Source organism: Pocillopora damicornis, chromosome 2 (genome assembly GCF_964200805.1).
Source record: "Pocillopora damicornis chromosome 2, jaPocDami1.2, whole genome shotgun sequence".
In the NCBI taxonomy this organism is placed as follows: domain Eukaryota; kingdom Metazoa; phylum Cnidaria; class Anthozoa; order Scleractinia; family Pocilloporidae; genus Pocillopora; species Pocillopora damicornis.
Genome location: NC_142671.1, coordinates 14,405,138 through 14,423,366, shown reverse-complemented (window position 1 = coordinate 14,423,366; position 18,229 = coordinate 14,405,138). Strand labels below are relative to the sequence as shown.

At 39.6% G+C, this 18,229-nt stretch overlaps 3 protein-coding genes and 1 pseudogene across 3 annotated transcripts; all 4 read right to left on the bottom strand.

Annotated features, from left to right (window-relative positions):
* Positions 1-112: 112 nt before the first annotated feature.
* Positions 113-5,044, bottom strand: LOC113684494 (E3 ubiquitin-protein ligase TRIM32-like). The gene is made up of 3 exons (XM_027201872.2): positions 4,903-5,044; positions 2,905-3,622; positions 113-2,609 (listed from the first exon to the last, which is right to left on the bottom strand). Exons 1-3 carry the CDS (start codon positions 5,020-5,022, stop codon positions 832-834), a joined length of 2,616 nt encoding a protein of 871 aa, XP_027057673.2. The 5' UTR covers positions 5,023-5,044; the 3' UTR covers positions 113-831.
* A 1,067-nt stretch (positions 5,045-6,111) lies between these two features.
* LOC113684505 (uncharacterized) lies at positions 6,112-12,085 on the bottom strand. The gene is made up of 3 exons (XM_089197744.1): positions 11,941-12,085; positions 9,087-9,771; positions 6,112-8,456 (listed from the first exon to the last, which is right to left on the bottom strand). The coding sequence occupies exons 2-3, from the start codon at positions 9,757-9,759 to the stop codon at positions 6,742-6,744; spliced, it is 2,388 nt and encodes a 795-aa protein (XP_089053870.1). The 5' UTR covers positions 9,760-9,771; positions 11,941-12,085; the 3' UTR covers positions 6,112-6,741.
* A 687-nt stretch (positions 12,086-12,772) lies between these two features.
* LOC149050004 (uncharacterized) lies at positions 12,773-15,635 on the bottom strand (annotated as a pseudogene).
* Positions 15,636-16,197: 562 nt separating this feature from the next.
* Positions 16,198-17,864, bottom strand: LOC113684498 (uncharacterized). Its single transcript, XM_089191980.1, is given in 3 exon segments — positions 16,198-16,557; positions 16,559-16,990; positions 17,814-17,864. Coding segments are annotated over 3 exon segments (624 nt in total). The 3' UTR covers positions 16,198-16,416.
* Between the last annotated feature and the right edge of the window lie 365 nt (positions 17,865-18,229).

Below are 18,229 nucleotides of genomic sequence, written 5' to 3'. Positions count from 1 at the left end.
AAGGGACCGGTAGCCGGACTGGTATCTTCAGAAGGAAAAAAATGTCGCCAGCAAGCCCATTACAAGAATTTGCTCTTTGCAAGAGTTGTTCTGGAAAAGGAATGACACGTGGTACAGTGGATATTTAATTAATTCGTGTCATAGCAAATTCCTCGGCTACAAGAATGTCAGGTATGTCTGAGCGTTTCTCGCCCAATTTGTTAACCTTCCGCTGGTGTTTGACTACTCTGATAAGCTCTCATTTCAGGGTTTTCTTCAATTCAGACTATTCAGACAATTCTCTACAGCGCTACGAATGACTCGAAATATCGTGACATACCATGCACAACCATTTTAATTTTTCATCAGCGCGGGAGGAAAACATGCAAGTGGCAAAACTTCGTAATCGTTGAATCACGAAGGATGCCGTAATGCCCGGTCAAAAGGAAAACTTGCAAGAAAAATTATGTATTTGTCTACTAGTTAAAAATTCACAAGTACTGATTTTGGAGATATGTAAGGAACATATGCGTTCAAATTTATAGAGAGACAACCGACCGAACATATCTGAGACTCAGAGACTTGGAAACACGTGCGTTTCGTCAAATAATTACAATTTAGGCAAGACAGAAAAAGGAAACAAACATAGGCATTGCAAAAAATTGAAGCTGGAAAAGAAAAGAGTTCAACGCATCAATTTCCACAAAAGAATATTGTTTTTCTCAGGAGGAGTGAACACGCCTAAGAAATTGGTCTCTACTGTGTCTACTAATCCATACAAGACTTGGAAGTTGTCATGTTAGCTACTAACATCACTTATGTGCCAGTTTTTACAGGTTTTAAAAGAGATTGTCATTCAAAAACATGAACACAGTTCTCAGTTGGATCAGTGATAAATAACTGTCCTTTCTTCGACATGGCAACAGACCATGGTGTCACATTCAACTGGTCTTCACCATGGACATACTTCCCATCCAGTGTAAATACTTGTAATCGTTTGCTTTCATAGTCACAGACTATCAGGTTGTTATATTTATCGACAGCAAAGCCAAATGGGCCATCTAACCGTCTAGCGTGAGGCCCCTCCATTCCAATGTTACGGCAGAACACTCCTTCCTTATTAAAAACCTTGACACACCCAAGCCCATCGTAGCTCGCAAAAAATCGGTCCTGGTGAAAAATAGCAAACCACGGAGCCTCATCACAATCTGGAGAACTGAAACACTTTATCAATTCTGTACCGTCGATGGAGAGGACCTTGATTGAATTGTCGCCATTGTCACAAACAACCATTTGATTGTCACATGTAATAGACAATGCCCAAGGAGATTTTAATAGCTCATTGGTAATGTGTGTTATAAAATGACAATCTTCAGAGAATAGTGAAATCTGGCCTGAAGACACGACAGCCAATTCACCAGACCTGGTAAACGCCACAGAGAACGGCTCATGGAATCTGCTAGGGCCGTCTCCTTTCTGACAGAACTCACGCAAAAACTTGCCATCTGAACCAAAAAGTTGAATTCTATTATTTTGGCAATCTGCGACTGCAATATTGCCTGACTTATCGCACACTGCAATATCAAAGGGATCTTCAAACTGTCCTTGAACTTTTCCCCTTGAGCCGAATTTAAACACGTGTCTGTATCGGTGCGGATGTACCCGAATACTCCAGGGGCTACCAGTCAGTGGCTGAGAGTTCACCTCTATCGTCACGCGATGTATTCCTGTACAAGTTGGCGTGAAAGTCACAATATATCTACCGTCTTGCTTGTTGGTGATTGACTCGTCTATGTCTTCCCCTAACGGTGTCTTGATACTAACGGTAACTGTGTCGTTCTTGTAATAACACACTTTCCCTTCGAAATCTTTTGTTGTTATCACAAAATCGCTTTTTCTACCAACTTCTGCGCATTCTAAACCAGCTCCTTCAGCCACTGACTTCAGAGAGTTTGAAGAACTAACAATAACTTGTCCAAGAATCGTTTGCATGATGTTCTGAACAGCTTCATCGTTTGACAAATAACTAACGTGTGATGGCATGCAAACGTTCAATTTACAAGTGTTTAGAAGACCTTTACAACGTTCCACAACGGTCTGATGTGTTTGCAGAATTTCTATGCAGTTGTTTCTCTTCAAAATGTCTTCACAGTGTTGTACACTGTCTTTAAGCTGCGCACTTAACAGTTGATAGCGTTCTTGCTGTAATGCATGACTTTTGTCTTGTTCTTCCTCAATCCTTTCTAAATCTTCCAAAACAGCCTTTTCGTGTTCCCTTACAACCCGAATAACGTCTTCCACAGTCTTTCGCACGCAGGTGCGAGCTATTGTGATTTCGTGTCGTACAATGTTCCACAAGTCGGACAACCTTTTCATTCGGTTTTTGCAGGCGTCAATCTTTGTTTTTAGGCGCTGAAGAACATCGAAGACTAGAGCCTTTTGTTCATCAGCGACTTGTTGTATTTCAACGCTAGTGTGATTATAGTGAGGAATAAGTTTGCACTTGTGACAGATACAGATCTCACATTCTCGACAGTAAAATTGAAGTGGTTCGTTCTCATGACATCTTTCTTCACACAAACCAGGACTGTTTGAGTCCCCGATTTCTTCCACCTTTAATTGTTTCATTCCTAAAACAAACAAAACACCATAGTCAGTGCGAAAGTCACAGTGAAGGGAAACTCTTAGCAATACTAATCTTAGATGATTAAGTAGGTGCGGATATGTTTGCATCCAAGTCTGTGATTTTTGTCTCTCCGCCCACTTGTCTTAATAACTTCTCTATTTGTTCCACCCTTTCAAATTATTGGTCGCAAAATTAATCTCAATCGCGACTTGGTTACTCGTGTTTTCGGTTTACGAAAGGTTTGGTCTATCGATCCATCAATCTCTTCTTGCAAGTAAAAATCTAGAATTGAGACAAACCTTCGTTATCCAGGTGCACCTTTGGAGTTAAGGTTGGTGATTTTAAATCATCCAGTCTTTTCATGACTATTTCAATCCCATATCCGATTTCATCCAATTTATCTTTCAAGTTATCTTCATCTTTCTTCCACTGACAGAGCAGTTCTTTGTAATGATCTTCAATCTCAGGGTCCATACACTCAGTTTCAAGATTGTCAATAGCTGCTTTGTATTTCACTCCAGCCAGCCTCACCAGAGTGTCCCGGATGTCGCCCCAGCATGCGTTGAACGTCGCATCATCAACTGAAGCACACTCAGCATGACCATATACAGTGTTCCTGTAATATTTAACTCGGGCAATATCAGCTTCAAGACTCACATCTGTTGCAGCAGGAAGTGTATCCCAGCCTGCTATAGGAGAAGGTAAGCCGCAAAAGTTTCGCAGCAAAACCGTCAAAAGGGTGATATCAAAATCTCTGGAAGACACTGAGGATGGAATAAAAGGATAGAGTTTTCCCCATTGCGTTGCATTTATAATCTTTCTTGTTCTCAGTGACTGTAACTTAGTTTTGTTACTCGCCAAAACTGTGTGAAGATTGGCTGGGGGATGAATGGCATCGAATGTGTCGCGGAGGGCCTGGGTACCAACATCAACCAGCAGACGACACAAGCGAGCGTAGTTGGTAGTCTCCTTAGTAGATGAAACTGACGGTGCTGCGGCAGCCATGAGAACAACCTCCTTAATAAAAATAATGAAATAATAATAAAATAATGAAATAATGATAAAATAATGAAATTGGATTAGTAAGTATTAGGAGTATCACTTCCTTCGCTCAGAAAAACATCACTTTAAAGGCGATAATTTATGGGAGCGGTCAAAAACGATGATTTCGATGGGATCAAGGAGACAAGTAAGCTTTATATCGTATCAAATCTATGATACCTTGTTTAATCTTTTGGAAATTTGGATAACGATTATTTAGGAGAACAAGCCGCGGAGATGAAAAAAACAAACAAACAAACGATAAACGAAAAATCGCTCGGTCGGTGGGTGTGATAATTAACAACTCGTCTCCGAAGTGGAGGTGGGAAGTTGTGGATATTAACCGAGTCGCGAAGCAGTGAGGAAATATGACCTATTATTTAATTTTCAACTCCGAATATTGCATTCCTAGTGTTCTGATTGGTTCACTTAACTCCGATTATCAGCTCAAAATTCCAAGTCACTTTATGCGAATGCATTGCGCCAAAGCCGAAAAAAGGCTCCAAATATCAAACAATTATTTGAGCATATCTCGAAGATGTGTCGAGGTGAATAGTTGGCATTTTAATCTCACTATAGCCCACTGACACCAGATTTTTGCTACTAACAGTGGGTAACCAAAAAGAGAAACTTTCAGCAAGCATTTCAATATCTTTGTGCCCTCCTTTCACCCCCCCCCCCCCCCCCCCCTCATTTTAGGCTTAAGCCGTGGAAAATAGAAGGCGACGTCCGTAAGCCATGTGTAACGCAATAGACCGGAACAAGGATGTTGTTAATCAACCACTGAGGCATTTGGCTCTATTAGATATTCATTGTGCATTACTAGCGATGATTGCCTGTTTCTTTGAAAAAATACGGTTTCAATTTGGTAATGACCATAACAAGTATTTTAATATTTTATTTTTATTATTTTAAGTGTTATCACATACGAGATCGAAATGAGGTGTAGGTCAAAGCCACTTAAAATTTGACAGAAGCGACGAGTTATCGAGAGTTAACTAAGCTTTCTCTTGGCTCAAGATATTTCATTCGAGGTAAACGCGCTCGTCTTGCATGTCTAATGATTTTCATTAAACGTTAAGGGGTACTAAGATCGCTGATTGATTAAAAAGGGAAATATAAGCCAAACCTTTTTCGTAAGCCTACAGATGTGTGACTATTGAAGGAATTGGAGGTATCACTCTTACCACTCCTCATAGCTGTTATGGATTATGAGAAAAGCTTAACTCTAAGTATAGAAAAATTGAAGTACAAACCTGCGATCTCAGAAAATGTAACAAACGAATCAAAGAGACTATGAGAAGATCAACCCTTTCTTTAGGTCTTCTTGAACTGATGCGCTGACGATATCGAAATACACGTAGCTCAAGTGTCATTTAAGCTTCGTTCCCAGACTCTCCAAGACATGTTCTATAATTTTCTGTTTTCCAGTGTCACAAAGTGCGTCACGCAACGTAACTTACACAAATCAATGCAAAGATATCCTGTGCTATTTAAAACAGACGGAATCGATCTTTTACAAGTACAGACCTAACAGATAGTCTTTCAACCTTTTGCAAAAATATTTAATGCGCTTTGGTTTAACAATTACATTATTTGGATAATATGGTATAAGAATCGTGATCAGTAACAGCCGATCATGTTTACGTGGAATATATAAATCAGTCTATAGGAGTGCTTTTTCAGTTTTATCCTTTATCCTTTACTTCTACTTCCCTCTTATCTCTTGCTCCGAGATAAGATAATCCGCCACAAACAACCAACTCAGTCCTATTGAGAGTCGTGTTAGAATTCAAGACAAACTTCGCTGTATAGGTTTGACCTTTTTCCTGTAATATCTTAAGGTATTTTAAAGCATTACCTATATATTAAAATTATACCTTACAGCATCTTAAGAAAATGACTTAATAAAAGATTACTCGAAGTCTACGATCAGTCTTTGTACATTTGATTGAATTTCGAAAACTTTGTTGACTAGATCAGTTAGAATATGCCTCCTTTGCTTTGCCTCGCAGCCATGCTGTTCTTGCAAAGATTATTCAGCACAACCTCATTAATACTATTCCCTTAACAGCTGCCTTAAACACTCGCATTTAATTGGTTAAAAGTCGATCAATATCGGAAACAATCCACGGTTGAAAAAACACTCGTCTTTCAGTTTTTCTCACCAATTTACTCTCGCCTAAAAACGATTAGATATCAAAGACTTTCATGACAAATGTACCTTAGAATATATCTCCTTATATAAACTTGTGAATTTGATTGATTCAGAAACTTGTATTTACGGTGGCATCATCATCAGTCTATACTTAAAAGGAAATCAATTTATCTTTTTCATGCCATTTAATTATTGACTGCTCTTGTAAATTGAATAGATGTTTCTTACCCTGGCCCAATTAATTTAGGTCCCGATTATCAATCTTAAAAAACTATGCCTATACTTTTCAGAGCGGTCATGCAAAATCCGTTTTAATCTTTCCCATCGTTTAATATCTCTGTTACTTTTTGTGTTATATTTATATTTCTTCAGAGTTTATCTACTCGACCAAACTTGTATTTTTTAAGGCGTTTTAAAGTTCAATAGGTTACCCTATACATTTTGTAAATAATGATATGCACGTTGCTATACGAGGTAATAAAGCCTGTAAAACATCGTAATTCAGTCGCTGAATTGACATAGCGGGCGAAATGAGTCAAATGATGAGGTGGTAAAGTTGGCTTTGGCCCGCCGACCGCCGCTGCAGGAAACTTCAGTGACGAAGAGTCCCGATAAAAGGATAAAATCACAAAAGTTTTAAACATAGATAAAAGTTTTTTTAACGAATATGTCATCTATTATTGAAATCCTGCTTATGTACCAGCTATCCGGCAATTTCCAACGAAAAGTTACTAAATTTTATCAAAGTACTAAATGAAATATTTGCAAATGAAAATACTTAAGAGTTTTCTGAAACAATCAGAAGGCTTGTCTCTATTTCAACTAATTAGCTTTGAATGCTGACTTGTAGCTTCATCCCTCGCAAATCATGGACTAATAATACGGTCAAGAGTCACTTTTGCTACAAAATAACTGAGTCTTGAGTTTACCATCTTCTTCAGTGTAAGACATGAATACAGTTTTTGGTAAAGTCTGTTACAAAAAGCTGCCCAGTTGATGAAGCAGCAACTGTTCCAGGGCACTCCAGTCCTGGTACTGAGTTGACAAACTTTCCATCCAGTGAGAACACGAGCAGCCTGTGGTTGCTGGGGTCACACACGATCAAGTTGTTGAACTTGTCAATGGTAATTCCAGTAGGATAACTCATTTGTCCGTCACCACAGCCCACGCCACCAATGCTGTACTGAAACCATCCATCCTTGTTGAACACTTTGACTACATGATTCAAGCCGTAACAAACGAAGAACCTCTCTTGGTGACTAATAGCGAACCATGGAGGATCATTCACCAGGCGATCTTTGAATGGCTTCATCATCAATTTTGTACCGTCAGGGGAGAGGACCTTTACTGTGTTATCGCTCCAGTCACACAAGATCAGATTCTTATCGCCACTGACAGACAAGAATCTTGGATCTTTCGCGAGTTTTTTGGAAGCTTTTGTGAGACTGTCATCATCGTTATTGAAGAAATAAATATCACCGCTAGCGATGATGACGATGTCACCAGAATTGGTGAATCCCACGGAAGTAGGAGAATTCAGTTCCTTTCCACCACAGCCAGATTTACTTATCTCTTTGGTGAAGTGTCCATTGGAGCTGAACAATTGTACCCTGTCGTTCTTAGCATCAGCAACGGCGATGTCCCCTGTCTGTTCGTTGATTGCAATGTCACAAGGTCCATCAAATTCTCCTGTGGCTTTACCAGTTCTCCCGAAAGTTGATCCAATTTCGTATTGATGTGGAGTCACGTGAACAGGCCAGGGACTTAAAGGAAGGGGGTTTCCATTGACAGCGATCGATATTTCATGTTGTCCGTCGCAGTCAGGTGTATAGGACACGATGTATGAACCATTTTTATTGTTTATAATCTCAGTGCTGAGATCCTTTCCAAGTGGAGTCTGGATTTTCACTTCTATCTTATCGTCCGCGTTGTAAACCTGTTTTTGATTTGCATCTCGGGTCAGGATTTTGAGGGAAGACGCTCTTCCGATTTCTACTCCTTGCAGGCCTTCTCTCTCTACCACTGAGTAGACAGTCGTTGAATTGTCGTCACTTACGACTCGGCCCGGGATTGCGCATTTTATTCTTTGAATATCTTCATCGTTTGTCTCGTACCTGACATTCAGCGCCGGTTTTTTATGATGACTTCTGCCAGCATCGCAGAAATCTTTGCCATATTCATCGACAGATTGACAAGTTTCTAAAATTTCATCAGGGTCGTTTTTGTTTAAGGTGGCTTGTAATTCTTCTGATTTGGTTTTTAACCGCTCGCAAGACTGCCTTAAATGTTCGTTGTGTTTTTTGTGAAATTCTTTAATATCGTTCAAAATGTTCTCCGTGTCCTTTTTGTGATCCTGTAACATCTGTATGAGAGATTCAACAGTCTTCGCTACCACTCCTCGGGCTTTTTCAATGTCTCTTTGACTTCGTGTCAACTGGTCGCCTGCTTCTTCCACCTCCATCTCATAAACACGAATTTTCTCTTCCATTTTCTTCACAGCTTCTTTTATCTTTGGCTTTTGTCTATCTGCAGCCTGTCGTTTTTTCATTGTAGGGTGATCAATGTGATTACTTTTTCTATCCTGGGCGGAAATGCACACCTTGCATTTCTCACAGTAAAAATCAAGAGTTGGTGGCTCGACAGGTTCGGGTCCTAAATACAGAGAAAAAACACAGATTATAGTTACAGGCCCATCCAAAATCCTTAAATTCAAGATATAAATTGGTCGGCTTGAGGGATTAATGTACTTGTATTTCCTTTTAGGACGTGGTTTGTTGTAATGTTAAGAATTGCAACATACATCTATCTTAGTGCAAAGGGAACGATATAATGACATTCGTTAAAAGGTAGCATAGCGCTATCAAATTTACAATGGGAGGGTTTTTATTCTTGGTTTTTATTCGGAAAGACCATTCGAATCCCCTCTTGTGAGGTATCTCCACTGGAATAGAATGATTATTACCCCACCCCCCTTGCTTCTCCCCCTTCGGAGGAGCTACTCAAATGATCCTTGGTAACTTAAGAAAGACAGTCTGGTTTCAGAAGACGCTTATTCATCCTCGCTCACAAAAATGATGCTGGTAAACTCAGTTCCCTTGACGACCTTCGTATCTTTCCATCTTAAAATATGGATAGTTTGTTCACTATCTGGTGAAGATATCATATTTTTGAAACGGGAGAATTCCTAGTACTGCATTAATATCGGTATAATAATAACAAAAATGTTTTACCTAATTTATCAAAATAATTTTTAGGATAACTATAGAGAGACATTCAACATACCATTTTTTAATACTTTTCTTAGATAGTCTTCGATAGTCCCCATTTGGTTTCCCAACTTGTCCAGTTTATGCGTGATACCTATTTCATTCTTCTGCCATTCTTCAAGAAGGTCTTTGTATTTATCTTCAGTTTCGGGGTCCATGCAAGCAGTTTCAAGATTTTTAATCTCTTTCTGATACTTATTACCTCCCAGTCTCACTAGAGCGGCCCGGATGTCAGACCAGTATTTTTTGAATTCCGCTTCATCAACTGAAGTACGCTCGGCATGAGCGTACACAGTGTTTCTGTAATATTTCACACGAGCAATGTCTGCTGCAGTGCTCTCATCTGACTTGGGAGGAAGGTTGTTCCATCCTTTCGAGGGTTCAGATAAGTCGCAGATATTTCGAAATAAAGCAGTTAAAAGTGTGATGTCAAATCCTGCTGATGACACTTGAGTAGGGTCAGAAGGAAAAAGCTTGTCCATCTGAGCCGAATAGAGAATCCTTTGATGCCTCAGCTTCTCTAACCCTGCCTTGTTTTTCGCCAAAACTGCGTGAAGTTTTGCTGGGGGATGGATTTCATCGAATTTATCTCGGAGGGCCTGGGTTCCAATATCAACCAGCAGACGACACAAGCGGGCATAGTTCGTTCTTCCCTTAGTGGATGAAGTTGGTGGTGTTGCGCAAGCCATGAGGAAAATTTGCTATAAGAAAAACAAAGCCAGATTTATAAATAAAATGTAGATGAATAGCATCAGTAGCTATGGATAGAAAATCAGGGTGTTTAATGGTGAAAATCAGGGTATTTGATGGTGAGCTCAATACAATTCAGATTTCTGTCCCAGTAAGTTTATATCATTCGTCATACACAATTGATTAGCCTGACTCTTACATCGATAGACAAACGTTCATTTATTCAGGTTTGTCAACGGGGCTTATTTCCAAAAAAAAAATAATTTCACACACGCCAACCGCCTCAGAGTTTATTCTATTAATATATATTATTGTATATATATATATTGTATTATTACATCTATTTAATTCATCCATCCATTTGCAGACTATTTAAGGCTGAATTTATTTCATTTTTTAAAAAAATAACCAAAACAAAAACAACAATCAACAAACTGACCGACACATTAATCGCATGATTTTATGACTTACATGAAAATGGAAACACTGGCTTGCACATTCTGCCAGCTTAAAGGATTGTCATATTGTTCAATTTTGCTCTAATTTTGAGTTCAGTGCCAAACTTCCTACAAGCTTGCTTTTTTTGCTTAGCATTTTCCCCTGAGATCTCCTGATACGCAAAACTAGCACAACGAAAGAGGGGTCCAACATTTTAATTCTTGGGGAAAATGAGGGCAAACGAGAAACATCGTGCGAAAACTAAAGAAATAGGACCTGCCCTTGAAAATCGATCATGCTTTTATTGTTTTTAAATTTTTCCCTTGGGCTGCTCTTTAACTGATGATCAAAAAATGCAGTTTGACAGCATAGCTTCGAGTGTCCCATGTGGGCGATGGTGAAAATTGTTTGTCAGGGTAGAAAATTGTTGATGTGAAACTGAACGAACCTTTGCAAATAATACTGAAAGAAAGCTTAACAACAGAATGGGGAACTTCTGAAAACTGTCAGGTGAATTCATCTCATCTCATTAATTTGGGGTACAAATTTCTTTCTCTGCCCAGCCCTCCGCTACACATAAAGTTGTCGAAGATTCAACCGTGTCCTTGACTACATACATACATATATATATATATATATATATATATATATATATATATATATATATCTAATCATATATATCTAATCAAAAGGCATAATTATGTGGCATTTTTTTCAGCTAATTGAAATAAAATTTATTGTGAAAGGAAAAATGTGTTTGGCAGGTGTACATTCAGAATTCGTGAAAAACGAAAAAGACAAAAAAGATGTGTCATGATCATGTGTAAAAACTGAAAAGGTTACGATTGCTGGAAGAAGGAAGCAGTTATTTTTAAGACAACTCTATCAACTTCATCCTCAATGTTATTGACTATTGATTGCTGTGAAAAAGGTTAACTTGGATTACATCATTTGTAAAACTCGAAGACAGTCAGCGCGCCTTTAACCTCGGCTCCTTTAACACCCAAGATCTCATCAGCAATTCTCCCTATTGCCTGCCATTCAATCCTTACCATGTTAGTTCGGAGAATTTAGTATTGGATCAACTGATAATTCTCAATTTTTTTTCTTACTCGTATCAATTGTCCGCTTGAAATTGCCTTAATAGTGTAAGAAAAATTAAGTCACTCATGGGAGAAAAAGGGTTAAAACAATGTAGCAGCAATCTAACGGCGTGAAATGAAATGCTAATCATATACACTTTAGCCCCGACCTGGCAAATTGTAATAAAATGTTGATCCTGCTACACGTACTGATCGATCGACATGCCACAAGTTTGTCTTTTCTGAGAGGCACGTGCTCAAGGTTGCATAAAGAACTTGAAAAGCGCACTTGTTGCCAAAGTTCCTCTTCGATGTGCTACAATATTATGTATCAACCTGTCGTTCGAATTCGTTGCGATACTCGAACGACTGTAAAAGCACCGTTTCGTGTGCTACTCTAGCTAAATCTTTGGGAGCTTACTTATTTTCGGAACTAATCGACCATACCGCTCACTTGAAAATAAGGAAACGCTTTTGATACTTTACGCTTAACCTTTCTCAGTTTACGAAATACCATAGGAATAAAAGAAACAATTATGAAATACACTGACCGGCTGGAGGTTTTTAATCAATTGATGAACGAATTCTCGCTATGATTAGAGCGATATGGTCTGCTAGATCCGTTTTTCGGTAAGCCGAGCATTAGTCGTGAAAACAAACCTGTGATGTCTGAAGTTTGACAAAAAGATTCCTGAACGGTGAAAATCGGATATCCGTGGATCACTTGAAGTAATGCGGAGAAAGGACGGGTTGATTTAACCATAACTCATAAATAGAGTCTGACAGGAAGTTGAACGCGTGCTTCTCTTATGAAAGCGAAAGTTTTCTTGTTTATAACATTTGATGGAAACTGAAAGCTAAAAGCGAATAATGTTCTCAAGATAGCAACGTCTTCCCATGAATAAGTCAAATTTTTCATTTCAACTAAAATAGAAGCTTGGGCAAATCACTCGTGCATTCATGTTATCTGTGAATAAGTTCAGGATAATTTGAAAGGAAGTTAAGAAAACAATTTTTCAGCATTAATAAAAAGCTCCCGTGCAATGAGTTAGGGGTATTTGGGAATTGCGAAAATAATTTATTTGTTTGATTTTCATTCGCAGGCCCAATAAAATTTATCTTATGGCAAGTTGTTTGTTGTACTTGTTGATTGAGCCGATAAAGCAGTATATTCTTGGAAATTTTCTTTACTTTCGAGTTTTTACTTGTGTGAGTACATGACAATTTCTATAGTTGTAGGATAAATGGATTTCTTTATGAGAAACACACATTGAAATTACGCGTATCAGTTCATCAAGCTACGAAGCAGAGCGGATATGTTACACTAATTAATTGGGTGTCCTCCCTTCAAACATTATTATGCCAGTGAAAGAGTAGCCTGTCAGTACAGAGAAGACGTTTTTGTCTTTTATTTGGAAAAAAAGCTGAAAAAGGCTACTGATGATATCAGAAGAGACAAAAGGTTTTGAATATCAGTTTTGTGAGGAAACTAACTGAGGAGATTCTCAATTAAAGCCCACAAAAACTAATCCTTGACCTATAAAGCGGTTTGCAGTTACTCAAAGGTTACGATGCTTTTCTTTTTGGGATCAGTAATATAAAGCAATGGCCATCGAGTACACGAGCTAACTGCTATACACCAAGGACAGTCCAGATTTTTGTTGCTAGCCATGTTTAGAAATGTTCCATTCAGTTTGAACACCTTTAACGTTTTGTTTTCCTCGTCACAAACCGCCAGGTTGTTATAGGTATCAACACCAAGTCCACAAGTCCACGGGGCTTACTCAATTGTCCTTCACCTGCCAGCTCATCGCCAATGTCATAAAGAAAGTCCCCGTCCTTGTTGAACGTTTTAACACAACCAGCTGTGGGGTATGACACGAAGAACTTGTCTTGGTGACTAACAGCTTTCCACGGGGATTCATCGCAGTCTGGTACTCTAAAGAACTGTAACAATTCTGTACCGTCAGGAGAGAGGACCTTGACGGAATTGTCACCTAAGTCACACACTATCAGGCGGCCATCACAAGCAACAGTCAACGAGAACGGAAACTTGATTTCTTTATTGTTGGTGCACTCTGCAAATTGACCACGGACAGTAAAACAATTAATAGATAGAATCAGAGGCAGTAACCAGCACATCACCAGCGTGGTTGAATGCAACTGAGGTAGGATCTGTTAGTTTTGGTCCATTTTGACCAAATTCAGTTATATGAAAACCCCATGTGCTGAACAGTTGCACCATTTGTTTCTTTCGATCTGCCAAAGTCCCTGTCTTATTGTCTATTGCAATGGTGCAGGGTTCTCTGAGTTTTGCCTTTCTAATTGGCTGGAAATCACATAATAATAATAATAATAGTAACTTTATTTGTATAGCGGTATATACAAAAGCTCTACATCGCTTTACAATCAAAAAAGAAAATAACTAACTAACAATAACACTGAAACAAAAAGTCAAATGAAAGCGAGTCGGAAAAGATAAGTTTTCAATCTAGATTTAAAAATATCAACTGATCCACTTAATTTAATGTCTAAGGGAATATCATTCCATTGCTTTGGGGCAGCGACCGAAAAGGCCCTGTCCCCATAGCTCTTCAGGCGCACATTCGGTACTTCTAATAAATGTTTGCCAGCAGACCTAAGATTTCTTGTAGGGTTATATGGGACTATAAGTTGACTTAAATACGGAGGCGCCAGATTAGATCTAGATCTAAACTAGAGCAACTCCACCACCGTGAGCATAATTCCTTGGTAACTGCTCAATGTTATACCCTTCAGGACAGTAGAATTCATCCAAAGAATCATCAGTGAGCCACGTCTCAGTGATGGCGAATAAATCGATATCATGTTCTACAATGTAATCCCTCAATAACAGAGTCTTCATACGGATTGAGCGAGCATTCAAAAGGACAAATTTCAGAGGTTGTTGGCGTTGCTGGTGATTCAACAGTTGGGGAGCACGGGGGATGGAAATAAGGTTGTTTTTGTTCACTCCCTCCGCGTGCTCCGGAGCGTGACGAGGCCCATCAACTTCAGATCGATTCGATGCAATCGCTTTGATTCCATGAATAAAATCCCTTCGTCCAGCCCTACATCCTCTTAAATGGAGCAGGCCAGCTCGCCTCAAATCGGCAAAAATCCGTTCCGAAGGTGAACAGTGAGAAACGCGTCGAATCTTGAATAGATCATTCCTTGAATAGGAAATCGTAGGTCTTGAAGAAACAATATGCAAATCCGCGTAAGTTTTTGTGGTGTGTTCAAAATGTAGAACCTGCGGACCTGGGTTCCGCGAAACGTCCGAAAACACCATTATGTCCAACGGAGGGTCGTGGCCAGGAATGTGAAGCGAAGTAGATCCATGTTTAGTCCACTTTGTAACTGGAAGACTGGATTTGAAATAACTCTCGGATCTCAAATCGAGTCGAAATTTGCCGCCGAGCTTCACGACAAATATCAAACCAGCATCACCAGAAAATACAGTCCCCGTCAAAAATAACCCCAATGGCCTACGTAGCAAACATTTAGACCCATTTTGAATAGGTCCTCGCGTTAGAAATAGGAATGTAAAAGCATAGAAAGTCAATAAAGCGACGGAGCTAAAGCTCCGCGTGGCCGCCATTGATGCGCCTCACACCCTTCCTCGAGAGAAGAGAAGAGAAGAGAAGAGACATGAGAATCTATACCGGTGTGGAGCCACATGTACCCTCCACGGACTACAAGGAAGAGGTTGATCGTTAACAAAAACTGTCACCTCATGTTCTCTAACACGATCGGGTGTGTATCTGACCCTATATGTCCCACGTGACATCCAGTTGTCAATCATGGTGGCGAGGTCCCTTTCTGCTGGACTCCGAACTGTCACTTTGATCTCATCAATTTTATGGTAACACTGTTTCCCATTTGAATAAATTGTTTTGATGCCAAATATCTTTGTACATCCAGCCTCAGCTATTACTGAGTCGTAACCTTTCACATATGATCTTAGTGGATCAGTTTTACTAACGAGTACTTTACCTGGATCTGTACTTGTCAAATTCTGAACGTAATTCGTATCTTTAAGGTAGAAGACGTGGCAAGGCTTAAAAACGTCCATTTTTGTTGCTCTTAGAACACCTTTAAACCTTTTAATTTTCGCCTGTTGCGATTTTAGGGTCTCGACGGTGGTGTCTCCTCGTAACATTTCCACGCAATTTCTCACAGAGATTTTTAATTCGTCTACAGATGTTTCGAGGCTTTCTACTTGTCCAGTATAATCTCTTTGTTGTGCTTCTTCTAGAACATCCAACTCGGTCACCATGGACCTCTCGTGCTCTCTTAAAACATGAATGAGTTCTTCAACGATTGTTTGCACACTATTCCGAATGCAGAGATTTTTTCTTTGCGTATTGCAAGTGTTTTTATTGTTTCCGTAATTTGTGTCTCAAGCTCAGAAATTTGCATTTTCATTTGTTCTATAGTCTCTTCCATTTTCAGTTTCTCTTCCTCGGTAGCCTGTTGGATGTTCACTTTGGTGTGTTGAGTGTGACGAGTCTTACCACACCTATCGCAAATGGAAACTTTACATTTCTTACAATTGTGATCCAGAGGTTCAGTCTCGTGGCCTTTCTCTATACACATCAATGAGTTCTCCAACAGTTCTTTCGACACGATGGACTCCCCTAGCGAAAACGCAACTGAAAAATTTAATAAGCGAGCGAGAACTTCTTCGTCTTCTTCTTTGGAATCATTAACGTAACGAGCTTTGATGCTTCGAATACGTTTTATTGTGAAGCGTAAAAGCGCGTTCAGTGACGACTCCAACTTGCAAACATGTGGAACAAACGTAAACTCTCTCTCTCACTGACACTGTGAGCTGAACATATACAAGTAAGTACATTACTAAGCGTTTAAAATTTTCAATTTCACGATCTGCTCTCGTCTCATTGAACTTTTTACCAGTGGTCTTTCTCTTTCATTTCTCAGATAAAGTGGACGACGGAGATATGTTAGCTTTGAAAGAACAAAAATAATGTAAAAGAAATTCCAACTGACCGAAGTCAGTATACTTATGTTCCATTTTAGGTTCAAATCATCCAGCCTTTGTATGACATTTTTAATTATGGTGCCAAGTTCATACAGCTGGTTGTTCACGTTGCATTAATCTTTCTTCCACTGGCTGAGAAGTTCTTTGCAGTGTTCTTCAACTTCAGGGTCCATGTACTCAGTTTCAAGATAGTCAATGGCTGATTTGTATTTCGCCCCACCCAGTCTCACCGAGTCTCACCTGATGTCGCTTCAGCATGTGTTCAGTGAAAGTCGCATCATCAACTGAAGCACACTCGGTATGACCGTACACAGTGTTTCTGTAATATTTAAAACGAGCAATATCAGCTTCACGACTCATATCTGTCACAGCAGGAAGTGTATACCAGCTTGTTACGGGGGAAAATAAACCGCATATGCGTGTTCCGGAGCAGGCCAGGACCATAGAAAGTGTGATGTCAAAATTTGCTGATGACATTGAGGACGGAATTGCTGGAAGGAGCTTTCCCCATTGCGTTACGGTTATAACTTTTCTTGTTTTCAGTGACTTCAATTTCGTCGCTTTCTTCTCTACTAAAACTTTGTGAAGATTATCTGGTGGATAGATGACATTAAATGTGTCCCTGAGGGCCTCGGTACCAGCATCAACCAGAAGATGACGCAAGCAAGCGTTTCTTAGTCGAGGAGCCTGTTGGTATTACAGTAGCCAAAAACAACCTAAGGCAGAAAAGAAACTTTTCAGCTAAAGACTCTTCTGTAAAATGGCAGTTGGAGGTAAAATCGAAGGGACCTCACACCAGCGGCATTGATAAGCGTCCCTTCAAAGTCCTAACATAGTGATTCGATTTAGCCCTCGAGGGGCTCATTTACTTTTGATAACTTAAGGAGGGACACTTATTAGGATTGGGCCCTTATTGGAATGAGAGTATTCACCCAATCGGGGGCACCTATTTGAATAGGGGCGCTTATAAACAAAATTTAAATTCAAGGGGGGCGCTTATTAGAACGAGGGCGCTAAATCGAAATCACGGTAACTCACTCAGGTGTTGTTTCAGTCGAGAATAGATAAGTATTTATTTAGTGATTAAATCTGTTTCAACAAATGCAAAACAGTAGAACCAAAATCTTTTAAGCTAGATCCAGGTTATCAGCTTCTTGTAGAACCTTTAAAACCCTTGGGAGAGAAAAAAGTCATTTACACGAAACGAAGAAGTTGTGTAGTAGCGGGCCGTGTTTCATTGTCCGGCCCGCTAAATTAAAAAAACTATCGAAACATAACTCGTAAGCATAGATTTAAGAGGGTCTGGATGGGGGAGGGGGGGGGGGGGTACAAAGGTCTGTTGCCACTTAAAATTTCGGCCATTTATCAGTTCTCAGTTAGATTTTAGGCCATTTGTCAGTTGTTAAATGATTGTTAATAATTAACTTGGCGAGTTAATTATTACTATCCGACCCTATTTTTTGGCTAAAAAGGCACATATAGCTCAAACTCGAAAATTAAGTCGACCTACTGGCTGATCTCCAGAGTTAAAATCGTTCCCTAGCCCCGCCAACAAGTCCATGTGTAGACAGCTGGTGGTAAAGCCCCTGCCTTGCCCTTGGTAGTTTCCTCCCGAACTGTCCTTTGCCTCAACGAACGATACTTCTCCACAATTCTTTCATAGCACTTTCAGTCTCGGGGTTGATCTCCTCGTAAAGTTTGACATTTGTAAACTCCGTGCCGGTGTGGGGGACACGATAGTAGTATTTTTCATGAGTAAAATGTTTGGATGCCCATTTTGTATGTTACTCTCTTTAACGACTCCTTGGAAGGTCTCATGCTTAAAATGGGAAACTGCGTGTAGATTCTCCACAACTGTTGTGAGTAATGTGCACAATTCAAAGTCTTCGAGATAATCGTTTTTAATTGAAACTATGTTGTTGCGCA